The sequence below is a fragment of the Malania oleifera genome, chromosome 6 (assembly GCF_029873635.1).
Source record: "Malania oleifera isolate guangnan ecotype guangnan chromosome 6, ASM2987363v1, whole genome shotgun sequence".
Taxonomy (NCBI): domain Eukaryota; kingdom Viridiplantae; phylum Streptophyta; class Magnoliopsida; order Santalales; family Ximeniaceae; genus Malania; species Malania oleifera.
The window spans coordinates 9,334,474-9,348,650 of record NC_080422.1 but is presented as its reverse complement, the minus strand read 5'-3'; the positions used below and the strand labels follow the sequence as shown (position 1 = coordinate 9,348,650).

General features: G+C 38.5%; 1 protein-coding gene across 1 annotated transcript; it reads left to right on the top strand.

Moving 5' to 3' along the window:
* Positions 1-1,305: 1,305 nt before the first annotated feature.
* LOC131157407 (aluminum-activated malate transporter 4-like) lies at positions 1,306-5,896 on the top strand. The gene is made up of 6 exons (XM_058111542.1): positions 1,306-1,831; positions 2,027-2,167; positions 2,279-2,548; positions 2,630-2,769; positions 2,910-3,056; positions 5,085-5,896. The coding sequence occupies exons 1-6, from the start codon at positions 1,360-1,362 to the stop codon at positions 5,718-5,720; spliced, it is 1,806 nt and encodes a 601-aa protein (XP_057967525.1). The 5' UTR covers positions 1,306-1,359; the 3' UTR covers positions 5,721-5,896.
* Positions 5,897-14,177: the final 8,281 nt, after the last annotated feature.

Genomic DNA, 14,177 nt, shown 5'->3' with positions numbered 1-14,177 from the left:
TATGTGTAATTAGATTAGTTGTTCAATTGCTGTTATTGTATCTATATATAAGAAGACTACTTGTATAATAAAAGTAGTAGTTCAGTTTTTCTAATAAAAGAGAATATAGTTGATTCTTTCTGCCTGCATCTCAAAAGACATTCCTGTATTTTACAATTATATCCCACAAACAGGTATAAATGTCCATCTCCATGTCCATATTAGTCATATATGTCTTTCGTATCATCTTGTGCTTTACGAAAATCAAATATTTCTTACTATACTCACATTCTTTCAATTCGATCTCCAACATTAGGTCGTCCCCTTTTTCTTAGGTTAATTCAAATTAAAGGTAGGGATAATGCAATCGATCATTCCCGGCTCTCCATTTTCAATTGCCTGAATGATAACCTCCTACCATGATATGAATATGGCTAAGTCCAAGTCACTGAGTTTGTAAATAAAAATCCTCCTTATTTGAACTCGAAATAAGATTGTTATGATGGATAATAACTATTTGGAACTAGTAGATCACATCACTACTTAGTTTCATAGTTAAAAGAATACAAAATTTCAAGCAGTTTAGTTGCCTTACCAATTTCTCCATCTTTGGGCACAGACTCCTTCCTACGCATAAATTCCACGCATGCTGGTTTTTCAGTTCAACCACATTTCCTCTTAGGAAATGTATAGTAGTGATATAAAGTGGTAGTAAAAATATAAAAAAAATTTTATTGGAAGACGTTTTTCAATGGTTAAAATAACTGGTAGAAGTATGCCCGTCCTGGACATCCTCTAATGTTTCAAAATTTTCACAAACATTTCTCTATTTTTTACCGAAAGGCACAAACTAACTTGATTTTACAAAAAGATACAAATATGTACTTTACCAAAAAAAAAAAAAAGTTTTAAGCATGTTAAAGTGGGTGTTATTCAAATGTTTAATTGAACTTGTTAATTAGGCAAGATTCAAGAATAGTATGTACATTAAACATACACATATAAAATATATATATATATATATATATATATATATATATATATATATGTGGCGAATGAAAAACGCGTGAGTAGTCACATGCATGCATGGTTACGTTGGATGCTAATTCTCCAGGTATGGATCCCTACTGCTGCATTATTGAGGTCAAGCATCTCTTTTTTCGTTGTTGTATTTGCTTTATCCCAGCTGCTTTGATCATCTTCAGCTTCTATTATTGCTCTACCCCCTTATTCTTTCAATTCTCTCCACAAACCCCTACCTCCTTGGCCACACAAGTAATTGGCATGCATCCTTTTTTTCTCCCTTGGCCAGTTGCATTCACGCACTCCCCCAAACGTACATTTCAATCCCATCATATCAGTCTCCTCCTCACTGCATGCATGTGTATATATATACATTGTCTTCGGCTCCATCATCGACCACCTCCTCAAGAGGATCATCACTTACTTCTACCCAATCTATCGATATCGATTGAAAACCTGAGCTGGATCGAGTTTCGAAAACATATCGATATATCCATATTAACATACTGGGAGAGAATGAGTGGAAAGAAGGGTAGTGTAGAGATCAATGTAGTTCCATCATGCTCCAAAGCTGCAGCTAAACAGGGAGACTATAGGGAGAGATCCTTGCTTTCCTGCAACTGCAACTGCAAAAGCATCAAAGGTTGGATTAGGAAGGTTTGGGAATTTTGCAGAGAAGATTACAACAGAGTCACATTCTCCTTAAAGGTCGGCCTCGCTGTCCTGCTGGTGTCCCTGCTCATTCTGTTCCAAGCTCCTTATGACCTGTTTGGCACCAACATCATCTGGTCCATCCTCACCGTTGCCGTCTTGTTTGAATACACAGTTGGTATAATATACATATATACACACACACATATGTATGTATATATATATATATATATATATATATATATATAAGCATCATATATACATCATAAACAAACATGCATGATATAATTAATTATATCTGAATTAATCATGTTTGATGATGGAAAGGTTAATATATATATTTTGTGGTTTTTTGTTTATAAACGATGAAAAGGTGCAACTTTTAATCGAGGACTCAACCGGGCACTCGGAAGCTTGCTGGCAGGGATTCTGGCGGTTGCGGTTGCTCAGTTGGCTCTACAAACGGGTCGGGTCACCGAACCGATTATTATTGGTCTTAGCATTTTTCTCATGGGTATGTCCTTAATATATGATTAGTTGTATGTATATATTTAGCACTGTATAATTAATTAATCTTATATATAGTATTAAGTATATTTTTAATTATCTATTGATTAATGGACAGGAGCTGTTACATCGTTTATCAAGTTATGGCCATCGCTTAAGCAATACGAGTACGGGTTTCGGGTCATACTTTTCACCTACTGTTTGATCATAGTGTCTGGGTACCGAATGGGGAACCCGATCCAAACTTCCATGAATCGGGTTTACTCCATCGCCATTGGAGGGCTCGTGGCAGTTCTAGTAAATTTGCTCGTTTTCCCCATATGGGCTGGGGAGCAGCTGCACAAAGAGCTGGTCGATGGCTTTAACTCGGTGGCTGACTCACTAGAAGGTAACCTATTTTATCTGCTCCCTCCTCTTGGGATACCTGAATTTGGTTTTTGATGTGGGTACAATCATGGGTTGATTTCAGAATGTATTCGGAAATATTTGGAAGACGATGGGTCGGACCTTCCAGAGTTCTCCAAGACTCTCATGGACGCTTTTCCAGATGAGCCTGCCTACGTGAAATGCCGAGACATCCTGAATTCCTCCACCAAACTAGAATCATTGGTAGAGTTATTCGAACACAGCTGCCCCTTCTCGTTTCGATTTTATTTGAGTTCAAGTTAGAAACTCGACCTATTTATTTTTAATTGTGAAATTGTCGGTTAATTATCGTTAATAAAAATGCCTTTCCTCTTTGGCCCTAGGCTAATTCTGCAAAATGGGAACCGCCGCACGGCAGGTTTAGGCAATTCTTCTATCCATGGTCGGAATATGTCAAAGTCGGAGCAGTTCTACGTTACTGTGCTTGTGAGATTATGGCACTTCATGGTGTTTTACACTCCGAGATTCAGGTTCTCTCTCTCTCTCTCTCTCTCTCTCTCTCTATGAGCATTCTTGCAGCTTCAAATGTGTTCTGTTATTCTCAAAAAGGTAACAAGTGAAACAGAGGATATTCATAGTCCACTATACATTACTATAACAACTGTATGAGTAAAGAAAATTCCCATGGAAAAAGGGACGTGTGAATGGAGAGCTACTGTGGAGTAGGAGAGGGCAGAAAGAAAAAACGAGAGGTGTGAATGGAATGGTACCTGGAATCATACCACCTGTTAAAAGATTGGCATATATAGGTTGCATTTGTTCTTGTTGATGAGGTTTCACGAATATTAACCTTGATCGAAGAAGACAGTATTCATTGTTGGGTTATTAGGCATAGCAGGCATCGTCTTGATCAATCCCATCTGCCGGCAGTCAAAAAGTGATTCCTAGGTTTTTTTTTTTTTTTAAATATATATATTGAAGTATACAGGGTCGTATAGTTTTTTGTCACAACATAATTGCCATGCCAAGACCTGCATTTCTAAAAAGTGTGACAGATGGCATATTCCTGCTCAACCTCGACTGGAAAATGCCAAGTTGGGACTGTAAATTTGAAACCACGCGAATTTGAACAAATTCTTGTACAAATTATATGAACTATTATGCCAATTCACGGTTTCAAGTCATAGTACCAAATACTTTTCGATTTTATGGTTTTCAAAGTTTTTCATTTCTGAATTCTCTAAAGTATTTATGAGAAACATTTAATATTATGTGTGATTGTCTTAAAAAAATAAATAATAAGGACAAATATTCTATTAAAGTTGGTTAAGTGATAGTGTTAGTGTGAACTCTAGTGCACCATAGTGTGTCACGATCGCACATGTGCGGCGTGAGCTGTAGGGTACTAGTGGCACATTTAGTTGGCGCACAAGCACTTTGCGCTTTCCATGGTTGTATCGTTGCGAGATCGTGATCGAATGACTTAAAATTAATCTCATATTTTTTATAAGATCAAGTTATGCGATCTGAACCGTATAAATAATGTATCTATCAGATTTTAATCTGACAAGTGGCTGTTAATGAAACAGTTATTTAACTGATTGTTTAAATTTGAATAGATGTAACTGTTTATTCAAATAACTATTGGAAATAGGCATAATTCTATTTATTTAAAGACAAAATTAACTCCAAAAATCATATATAAATATTCAATCATTCTCTCCTTCTTCTTCTTCAATTCTGGATTCAGTTTTATGCAGAAACAGAATTTCAGAAATTTGTTCAGATTTTTCTAAGGGTGTTTGTGAGTTTTTCGTTTGTGTATAACGTAAATTGATATCATATTATATTATGAGTTTCATTGTATTTTGGAAACATATTTGTTGACTCAATGCACACCGATCTGGTTGGGGGGGGGGGGGGGGAACAAATAACGTTTTAAGGAAAATGACATTGTAACATACCTTGAAGCTTTTCTGTTCTGCAACATTTTTCTCTACTTTTTTTTTTACAAACACAAGGTAGAATATTGTTCAAGTCTCACAAGATTCTTGGTGTTTTTTTCACCTTGTTTTTCCATCTCTAACATCAGCAGCAATGCTAAGGTTGATGCTCCTCCTGCAGGGTTGCCAGGCCCATCATATAGATCTTAACGAAGCACCCATCATGATGCTCTCACCTTTCAAGCTTTCTGCATTTTCCTAGGCAGGCTGGAAAATGTTTCTAATAAAAGAAGATAAGAAGGCTTCCCAAAAATGTTAATGTAAACCACAGTAGTAGCGTACTGCAGTAAAATTTTGAAAAGGGAATCAGATTAACTTCTGATTAATGGCTAAATCATTATCTGATTTTAGCCAGAAAGGTACATAGTAAACAAACATAAAACGGGACAAATCTAATAGTAATAATGAAATCATTATATCTTGCTATTTTATCTAAAACAAGAAGGGAAAAAAGAAAAAAAGAATTATATTTTGCTACAGAAACCATGGCAATATTCTTCACTTCCAATAACAACTTTTGAAATCACTACTAATACATATTATGTGTGCATTTAGGCACCCCATGACCTCCGTATCAGATTCCAGCCAGAGATTCAAGATGCAGCCAACCAGGCTGCAGAGCTTGTAAGGAGTTTGGGCAAAGACATAAGCAACATGAAGCAGCGCTTCCATACCTCCCTACTGAAGAGGGTTCACAGCTCAACCGAGCGACTCCAACGTGTCATAGATATGCATGCCTTTCTCCTAACATCCCATTATGAACCTCCTGATAACCTCACCATGCCAGTTTCCAAGCTCTCCCATGCCCTCTCATCTGCCCCAAGTGACCTCTCAAACCAATTGGCAGAGCATGATGGCAACAACCTTGAACAGAACCTAAATCTGGCGACCCTAAACATGTCTTCGGGGACCACTGTCCCACCAGTACAGGCAGAGTCATACCATGAGATGATGAGGAAGCAATCAAGAAGGCTGCATTCATGGCCGCCTATAGAAGCAGGCACTTTTGATGAAGAAGGAGGGTTTAGTGCAGACTCTCTGCCGAGGATGAGGGCACTGGAGAGCACTGCAGCATTGTCACTTGCCACTTTTACTTCCTTGCTTATCGAGTTTGTGGCCAGGCTTGATCACTTGGTTGAAGCTGTTGATGGGCTGTCTAAGGTGGCCAAGTTCAACTGTCAGGGGCTATAGAAGGAACAAATCATATACTTATTATAGAAATTGATATGTCAGTATGGTAGTAATGTATGAAAGAAACCATTGGGAAAAATGGAGGCAGCAAGAAATAAGTTTCCAACTGTTAGAAAATTTTAGAAGGGAGCTAGTAATTTCAACAATGATTTGAAAAATTCATGCTTGTGGTAATGCACAAGGGTTTTGCCCTACCAAAAATAATGAAATGTTTTTATGATTTTGGCAAAGAAAATAAATTGCAAAGGCTTGAGATCCGTAGTCCAAATATTTGTGTGAAACCAATGAAGGGCATCACAACTTCTCACCATCAGAAATTCCCAACGTAATCATACAATTTGTTCGGAAAAAAGATCAGTGTCTAATTTAACACGTTGAGTAAGATCCCGAGTGAAGTTATATTAAACATCAATAGAAAATACTCATGAGAATCAAATACACAGCATCCTACAATCTCAACTTGCATAAAAACAGAATGATGTAGGCAAGCACTAGAATACAGAAATGGAGAGAGACTTGAGAGAAGAAGAAGAAGAAGAAAGAAGAGGCAGTAGGACAGAACGGGACAGGAAGACGGAATAGATAAAGAACAGAACAGAGATGGGAGAGGAAGAAGAGAACCTTGGGGGGGGGGGGGGGCCGGTTGCACAGAGAGAGAGAGAGAGAAAGGGAAACTGCATAGCAATTCTGATTTCAAATGATTTAACTGTATTATAACTTACATGTCCAGCACTTATACCCACTACTACTACCAACACATATTCACATAAAAATCCCAACAAAACAAGGAATTACAAAATAACCCCAAAGTACTTAAATACACAAATAAACCTAAACTAACTAAACTTCTAAAATAACAAGAGTTTTCCCAAACTAAACATAACAACCTAGCTACAATATAAACATCTAAAGTTCTCCGATAGTGGTTCTCCGTCAAAGTCCCCTTGTTAGATAGAGCTCACCATGAATTCTGAAATGGCATAGTAGCTTTAAAGTAGGAACAAAGTTGAACATGCAGGTAAATCAAGAGGAGGCATGATCAGGATTGCTTTGTCAATCACCACTGGATAAATCTAGATGATCCTCCAAGGCTCCAACTACAAGGGGCATAGAAGGGTGCAATGTCCTTTGATAAACTAACAGTCCTCCAAACAAGATATCAGTTTAATACCCAAATCTATTGGCAGTGCAAGCCAATTTGTATTCAGTCTGTATTCTAGGATGGAGGACAATGTTTCATCAGATTTAGTTAAGGAAAATGTAGAAGGAGAAGATGCGAGGGATGGAGGCACAAGTCTATTGGATTGAGAAGTAATCTCAATTCAACAATTGGTTCCATGAATAAAGAATTTTCAACAAACTCTAGAGCAACCAATTGTTCCTCATTCTTTGGGTTAGAAATGAAAAATTGAGGTTGAGAAGCAAGGTAATTGCCAAATGTATTTGTCCTAGTGGTTGGCAACTCATTTTTTATGTTCATTGCATATCTCAACAACCAAGTTTGGTGACACGTCGAAGTACATCTCTAGCCTAGAGGCTCCAACAATGTTTAGGCTCACTAAAGACAAGCCTGCAGCCTCATTTGGAGAAGATTCATGACTCATGTCCACAGAAGAATAAAAAAATTGTGCACTAGTAATATGCAAGTCATTTATGTAGTCATGATATTCTATTATGCAACAATTTGGATGGGCAATTATGAGATCCTCAACAAGTTTTCTCTTGAGCATCTTGGGTGGGCCTAGGACTACCTTATGACCATTGAGAAATTGATCTAGAGCCATGGAAATTCTTTTAAGATAGGAAGTGGTGTTAAGGATTGGTAGCAGAAGAAATCTCTCAGCTTCCAAAGTAATGTAGTAAGCCTCAGATAGAGTAGTGGGGCATTTTCAAATTTTCAAAATCATATACCTTCTAATTTCATCCCTTAAGCCTTTCTTGAACAAAATTACCATATTCTAGGTTCCTTACTCAGAGCACACCAACAAATGAAGTCTCTAAATTTAAGATAATAATCGAACACTAGAAGAAAGTTGCCTAAGACTGCACAATTGGTTCACTAATTGTTCCCTATAAGAATGTGGGGCATACTCTTTTCCTAAAATATATCTCATTTCAAACCATGTGGTAATAGGTAATTCTCCAAGACAGGTTTTGTCCCCTCCATCTTTTCGCAATATTGATTTGGTAAACCATGAATTCTTGGTTCAGCTAAGTAGATACTTAGGTCATCAGACAATCTATACCAATCAAAAAAATTCTCCAAGTCATCCAACCAATCTAGGAAAGGTTGGACTCATAATTTTTTTTGGTTTTAACTGGAGAGCAAATATGGACCAATGCAAATTCAAACAAGTACCAAATAGATAAGAAACATTGAATCAATTACTATGAAGTTCAAGTAGGGTAAGTTCACACAACATTATCAAAAGGCCCTTGCACTGACTTTTAGTTATGAGCATGGTCTTAAATTTCTACGTAATTGTTGAATTTTCTATCAAAATTTCAGATTTTCATCACCCTCAAAATCGAAAATGACAATCGATTTTTGTCTGGCATAATTTCCGTCGAAATCTCAACGAATCATCCAAAATTTATCGAAATCTCAAAATTTTAAGAAAACCTGTCAAAAATTAAACTATACAATGAAATTTTATCAGAATTCAAATGAGAAATTTAGGAGTCAAGTTAAATTTCTCTCTTAATTTATTTTATTGAAACAAAAGATTATTACAAGTGCTTTTGAAATTAAATGAAAAAATAAACTTACAGCAACATTTTATTTAACCATTCATGTCTAAATTATTATTATTCGTATAATATATAATATTTAAATAATTTATGAATTTCATTTGTATTAACTGAATATGTTTAATATATATTATCTTACAAATATATTTGATATACATACCATATTACAACTTTTCCACCTCATACGGAGGATAGATGTATTTAATTTGTAATATATTAGTCCTAAAACTTATATTATTATATTTGTCGAACCATTTCTGAAGTTTCATAAATAATTTCATGCTTTTAATTTTTTCAAATCGAAATCGAATTTTTCGTACTTTTGGAGCTTCGAAATTTGAGTGGAAATCAAAATTTAAGACCGAGGTTATGAGAGATTCTTTAGGTATTTCACTCCAATTTCTCACAGATGCTCCAAGAAAACTCTACTCGCAAGCTCGGAAAAGGGTGTTGGCACACTAAATTTATCCTTGGGCAATATGTATTAAACAATTGAAGATGGATTTCTTCAAAGAAACGTCCAAATCTCCCGAAGCAAAGGTAATTTGTTGCAGGAAATCTCAAGTTTTTGCAGCTGAGTCTCAATCTGAATGCTGGCAGACCTTCAACTCTGAAATTTGCATTGGCAGTCCAATGACTTCCCAATTTCTTGAAGTATCCACAAAATACACATATTGCAGCAAATGAAGTCTGAACGAGTGTTGGTGCTGAAATTATCCCCCGAACACTAACTTGCACTACCTCTTGAATTTTCCTCAATTCAGCTTCTCTGTCTCAGGGAAAAACCTTATTTATCGTGGCTGGAAACAATTTCTCAAGAGTATGGAAGCAGGAGAAGACTGGCAATTTTCCCATTCATGGGTCTGCAGAGGGTAGTTGGCTGGGAAAATTTAGGTGGTGTTGTTGTTGCTGGAGCCGAGAGATGCTGAGCTGGAGACACACGTGAGGAGATAAAGCTGCTAAGCTGGAGACACGTGTGAGGAGAGTTGCAAGCTAGACATTTATCCACCATTTATCTCCATTTATCTAAACCTCCCAAATTTGCTATTTAATGTATTTAATTGTGATTTTAATATCAGCCCTATAAATAGAGAGCTGAGGAATGTAATATGTACAAGAGAAGAGAAGCTCAGAGAGCAGAGAGAATAAAGAGAAGAGGAAGAGAGTGAGAGGAAGAGAGAGTTGTAAATTTCCGGCGAATAGTGAATTTGTGGTGTGTGCTCCGTGGACGTAGGTCGATATTGACCGAACCACGTTAAATTTCTGGTGTCACATCTTTCTGGTTGCTCACAGGGTCCTAATAAGTGGTATCAAAGCCGACAGTTCGTAACTCTGGGTGAGCAATATCATAAAAGTCAAGACGGGAAGCTAATTCTCCTGACGTGCTAACAGTTGGAAGACCAAGTGTGTGGTTAAGGCTAATAAGGATCATCTAGGCTGCGGATGGATCCGAATATGGTCAAGACGTGAGAGGTAGGATTGGTTCAGAGGCACATGGAATGCAATCCGAGGCACGTAAGGCGCCAGTGGTAAGGTCCACTTGAGCAACTGTTGGGGAATTGGGCTTACTCCCAAAAGGGAGATGATTCCTGTTCAAGGGGGAGCTGTTGGAACTCACAAGTGAGGGGGAGATTGTTGAGAATTTCACTTGTGAACTTGTCCCACATTGGGAAATTAGGATGAATGATGGGTGCTTATATACATGGTTAGGCCCAAGACCCAATAGGCTTAAGCTTTTGGGTCAAGTTGGTATTCACTTATGTGTATCAAGCCCACCCATGGGCTCCTCCAATCCTAACAAGTGGTATTAGAGCCAAGTTAGAGCAGGAAAACCAGATAGGAAGTGATCCCTAAATCAAAACTCTGTCTAGTGGCTCAAAACTGAGTTTTGAGGCCACCATCACATTCAGCTCGCCGAGACAAAGCCAACCGTGCAATTCGAAGCTCGAAAGGAGCTAGGATGAAGCCACATGTGCTCTCGCGCGCCTCGCCGGAGCAATACGCTTTGACACGCGGCGTCGTCGGTGACCAGCTGCTTACGCGTCGCACTTGTTGCACGCATCTTCCTCGACCGGACTACCTCAACTCAATCGAGTCAAAACTCGACCCGACCCGGACACTCTCTTAAACCGGATCAACCCGAGAACCGGTCCCCATCTCGTATCTGACTTGTTGTCTCAGAACTGGCCATGTCAACGACGCTGAGTCAGCCGCCATGTCATTCGGGCCCCACTGCCACGCCAGTAGGTGGACCCCATGGCCACGCTAGTAGGTGGACCCCATTGCCACGTCAGCATCCTGGCCACGTCAGCAGGGTGGTGCCACGTCAGCAGAGTTGACCAAGTTTGACCTAACTTTGACCAAACTTTTCGGAGTCGTTTTGGGTCGTTTTTCGAGCGTCTTGAACCATTTTTTGGATTTTTTATTGTTCTGGATCCAATTGTGCTATCCATTTAAGCTAATTCTATCTCTAGATCAGAGAATTGAGATGTCGAATGAAAAGAGCTCAAAAATCGAAATGTTCAACGAAAACAATTTTGGTTTCTAGAAGATGCAGATTGAAGATTATTTGTTTGGGAAGGAATTGCACTTACCATTGAAGGGTAAGCCAGCATTCATGAATGAGGACGAGTGGGAGTTGCTTGATCGAAAAGCTCTTGGAGCCATCAGAATGACGATGTCAAAACTTGTGGCGTTCAATATCAAGCATATAACATTCACCAAGTCTTTGATGAATGCGCTCTCTAATATGTACGAGTAGCTTTCAGTCGCAAAAAAGGTATATCTCATGAAAAGACTATTTACGATGAGCATGTCTGCAGGTGAAAGTTTCAACAGACATTTGAATAATTTCAACGAGTTGTTAGATCAACTCGCCTCAGTCGGGATAACGTTTGATAATGAGATTCGTGCCCTACTGATTCTCAGTCAGTTGCCCGAAAGTTGGAATGGTGTTGTTACTGTCATCAGTAGCTCTGCAGGAAAATCGAAGCTTGTATACGATGAGGTCGTCAACATCATTTTAACAGAGGAAATCAGACTGCAGTCGAATCATGACTCCACTTCGAGTTCAGCCTTGAACATGGAGAGTCGAGGCAGAGGAAACAGGCATGGACGATCAAATAACCACGGTAGATCTAGGCCTATGCGGTCTAAATCCAGAAATCCCAAAGGTACTCAGGACACAGGTTCTCAGAGCACAAAAGTTATTGAGTGCTGGAACTGTGGAAAAATTGGTCATTACAAGAACCAGTGCAAAAGTTAAAAGAAAGAATATGAGACGAGGGCAAAGATAGAAGCAAATATTGCATCCAAAAATGATGAGTTATTGATTTGCTTTTTGGAGAGCAAGCAGGAGTCTTGGTTCTTAGACTCCGAAGCTTCATTTCATGCCACTTGTTGTAGAGATTGCCTAGAAGAGTACACACCAGGTAATTTTGGTAAGGTGTACTTTGGCAACGATCAACCTTACGACATATCCGGCAAAGTAGTTGTGAAGATCAATATAAACGGGTCAGTATGGAAGCTGAAGGATGTCAAATATATTCCAGACCTGAGAAAGAATTTGATCTCAGTTGGTCAGCTAGCAGATGAGGGATACACGATGAAATTCATTGGCGATGAATTGAAAGTTTCAAAGGGTGTACTAACGATTGCATGAGGTAAGAAAAGCGGAACACTTTTTCTAACCTCCAATGCCTCCATGTCTATTTTAGTTGCTGTAAGAAATGACGACAGCAACATCTGGCACCAACGACTCGGTCACATGAGCGAGAAGGGACTTAGGGTGATGCACTCAAAGGGAAAATTGAGTGGTCTACAGTCAGTACAGATTGACATATGTGAGGATTGTATAGTTGGGAAACAGAAGAGGGTTAGTTTCCAGATAAACACTCGTGCCCCAAAGAAGAAGAGACTAGAACTAGTCCACTCAGAATGTGTCGAGACACAACAGCAGAATGTCGAGAATCCTCAGGTGGAGGAACCAATGGAGCAGATCATCACACCACCGCCTCCTACTCCAGCTTTGGAGCTTAGGAGATCTACTCAGTCCCATGTACCAAACAGAAGGTATATTGATTACTTACTTCCTACAGATGGAGGAGAACCTGAATACTATGTTAAGGCATGTCAGGTAGGAGATGCGAGCAAGTGAAAGTTTGCAATGAAAGACGAGATGAAGTCTCTTAACTCCAACAGAACGTGGGAACTAGCTGAGTTGTCTAAAGGCCTTTACAACAAGTGGGTGTACAGAATCAAAGAGGAGCATGACGGCTCCAGAAGGTACAAGCCTTTGTTGGTAGTCAAAGGCTTCGAATAGAAGGAAGGGATTAACTACACCGACATCTTTGCACCAGTTGTGAAGCTGACAACCATCAAATTAGTCCACAAGAATCGAGTAGACAGGAAGGTGGTGACTACAGAAAAGCTGAAGTTGTGTTCAACTTCAGTATTTTGAGCACATCATTTATTTATGATACTGGTTGAGGAGGCATCTTCATCTCCAAGTGGGAGATTGTTGTTGCTGAAGCCAAGAGACGTTGAGCTGGAGACACGCATAAGGAGATAAAGCTGCTAAGCTAGAGATACGCGTGAGGAGAGTTGCAAGCTGGACATTTGTCCACCATTTATCTCCATTTATCTCATGATTGTAAACCTCCCAAATTTGTTATTTAATGTATTTAATTGTGATTTAAATATCAACCCTATAAATAGAGAGCTGAGGAATGTAATATGTACAAGAGAAGAGAAGCTCAGAGAGCAGAGAGAAGAAAGAGAAGAGAAAGAGAGTGAGAGGAAGAGAGTGAGAGGAAGAGAGAGTTGTAATTTTTCAGCGAATAGTGAATTTGTGGTGTGTGCTCCGTGGACATAGGTCGATATTGACTGAACCACGTTAAATTTCTGGTGTCACATCTTTCTCGTTGCTCACAGGGTCCTAACAGGTGTGTGGGGCCACACCTTGTTGGGCGAAGGGGAAATTGCAGGGGAGGGGGTTTCGGTCGTGTCTATCCATGATGGTGAAGGAGATGTTGTGAATTGCTGCCTTGAAATTAGGGTTTCGAATAAAGAGCACGACTGTCATTTTTTGGGGAAATTTTGATGAACAGTGCAAGAAATGCTTACCGCAATTGCAATTGCATCACTTTTGTTAGCCTTACAAGGTTTAACATCCTATTTTGATGCTAACAAACAAATGGAAATTAACTTATTTGGTTAAGTGATGTCATTTTAGGATTCAATGATAAAGACAAGGTTAAGTGTTCAGAAGGATTCATGAGAGCTTACATTTCAAAGAAGGATGATCAATATGAAGCTAAAAGCTTGGATTCAAAAATGGATTTAAAGATAAAACTTGAAGATCATGAGAGCATGAGGATTAAAGAGAACTTGATGAAAGCTTAAAGAAAGATGAAGCAATCATAAAGATTTAAAGGAATTCAAGAATTGAAAATTTGAAAGAGTCTATAAGAAATTTCATGTAAATACTTCAAATAATTTCAATATGGATACATGAAACTCTTAGGTTAATTTATTAGACTTAGATACCTTTTAACATACTTGGAAAATATTTTTATAAGGTCAAAAATTATTTAAAAAATGTTAGAATCATTTTTGGAATGAAAAGCACAAAAAAGAGGATTTTCCAACCAACCAACCAAAACCAAAACTCCGCCTGTGATGCACTTAATGTCCTAATTTTTCCAC

Excerpts from the sequence above, each read along its gene's own strand:
- LOC131157407 (XM_058111542.1), top strand. The coding sequence starts at position 1,360 with ATGTGTATATATATACATTGTCTTCGGCTCCATCATCGACCACCTCCT. Across the intron at positions 1,832-2,026 it reads CTTGTTTGAATACACAGTTG|GTGCAACTTTTAATCGAGGA; the intron begins GTATAATATACA and ends AACGATGAAAAG. Across the intron at positions 2,549-2,629 it reads GGTGGCTGACTCACTAGAAG|AATGTATTCGGAAATATTTG; the intron begins GTAACCTATTTT and ends GGTTGATTTCAG.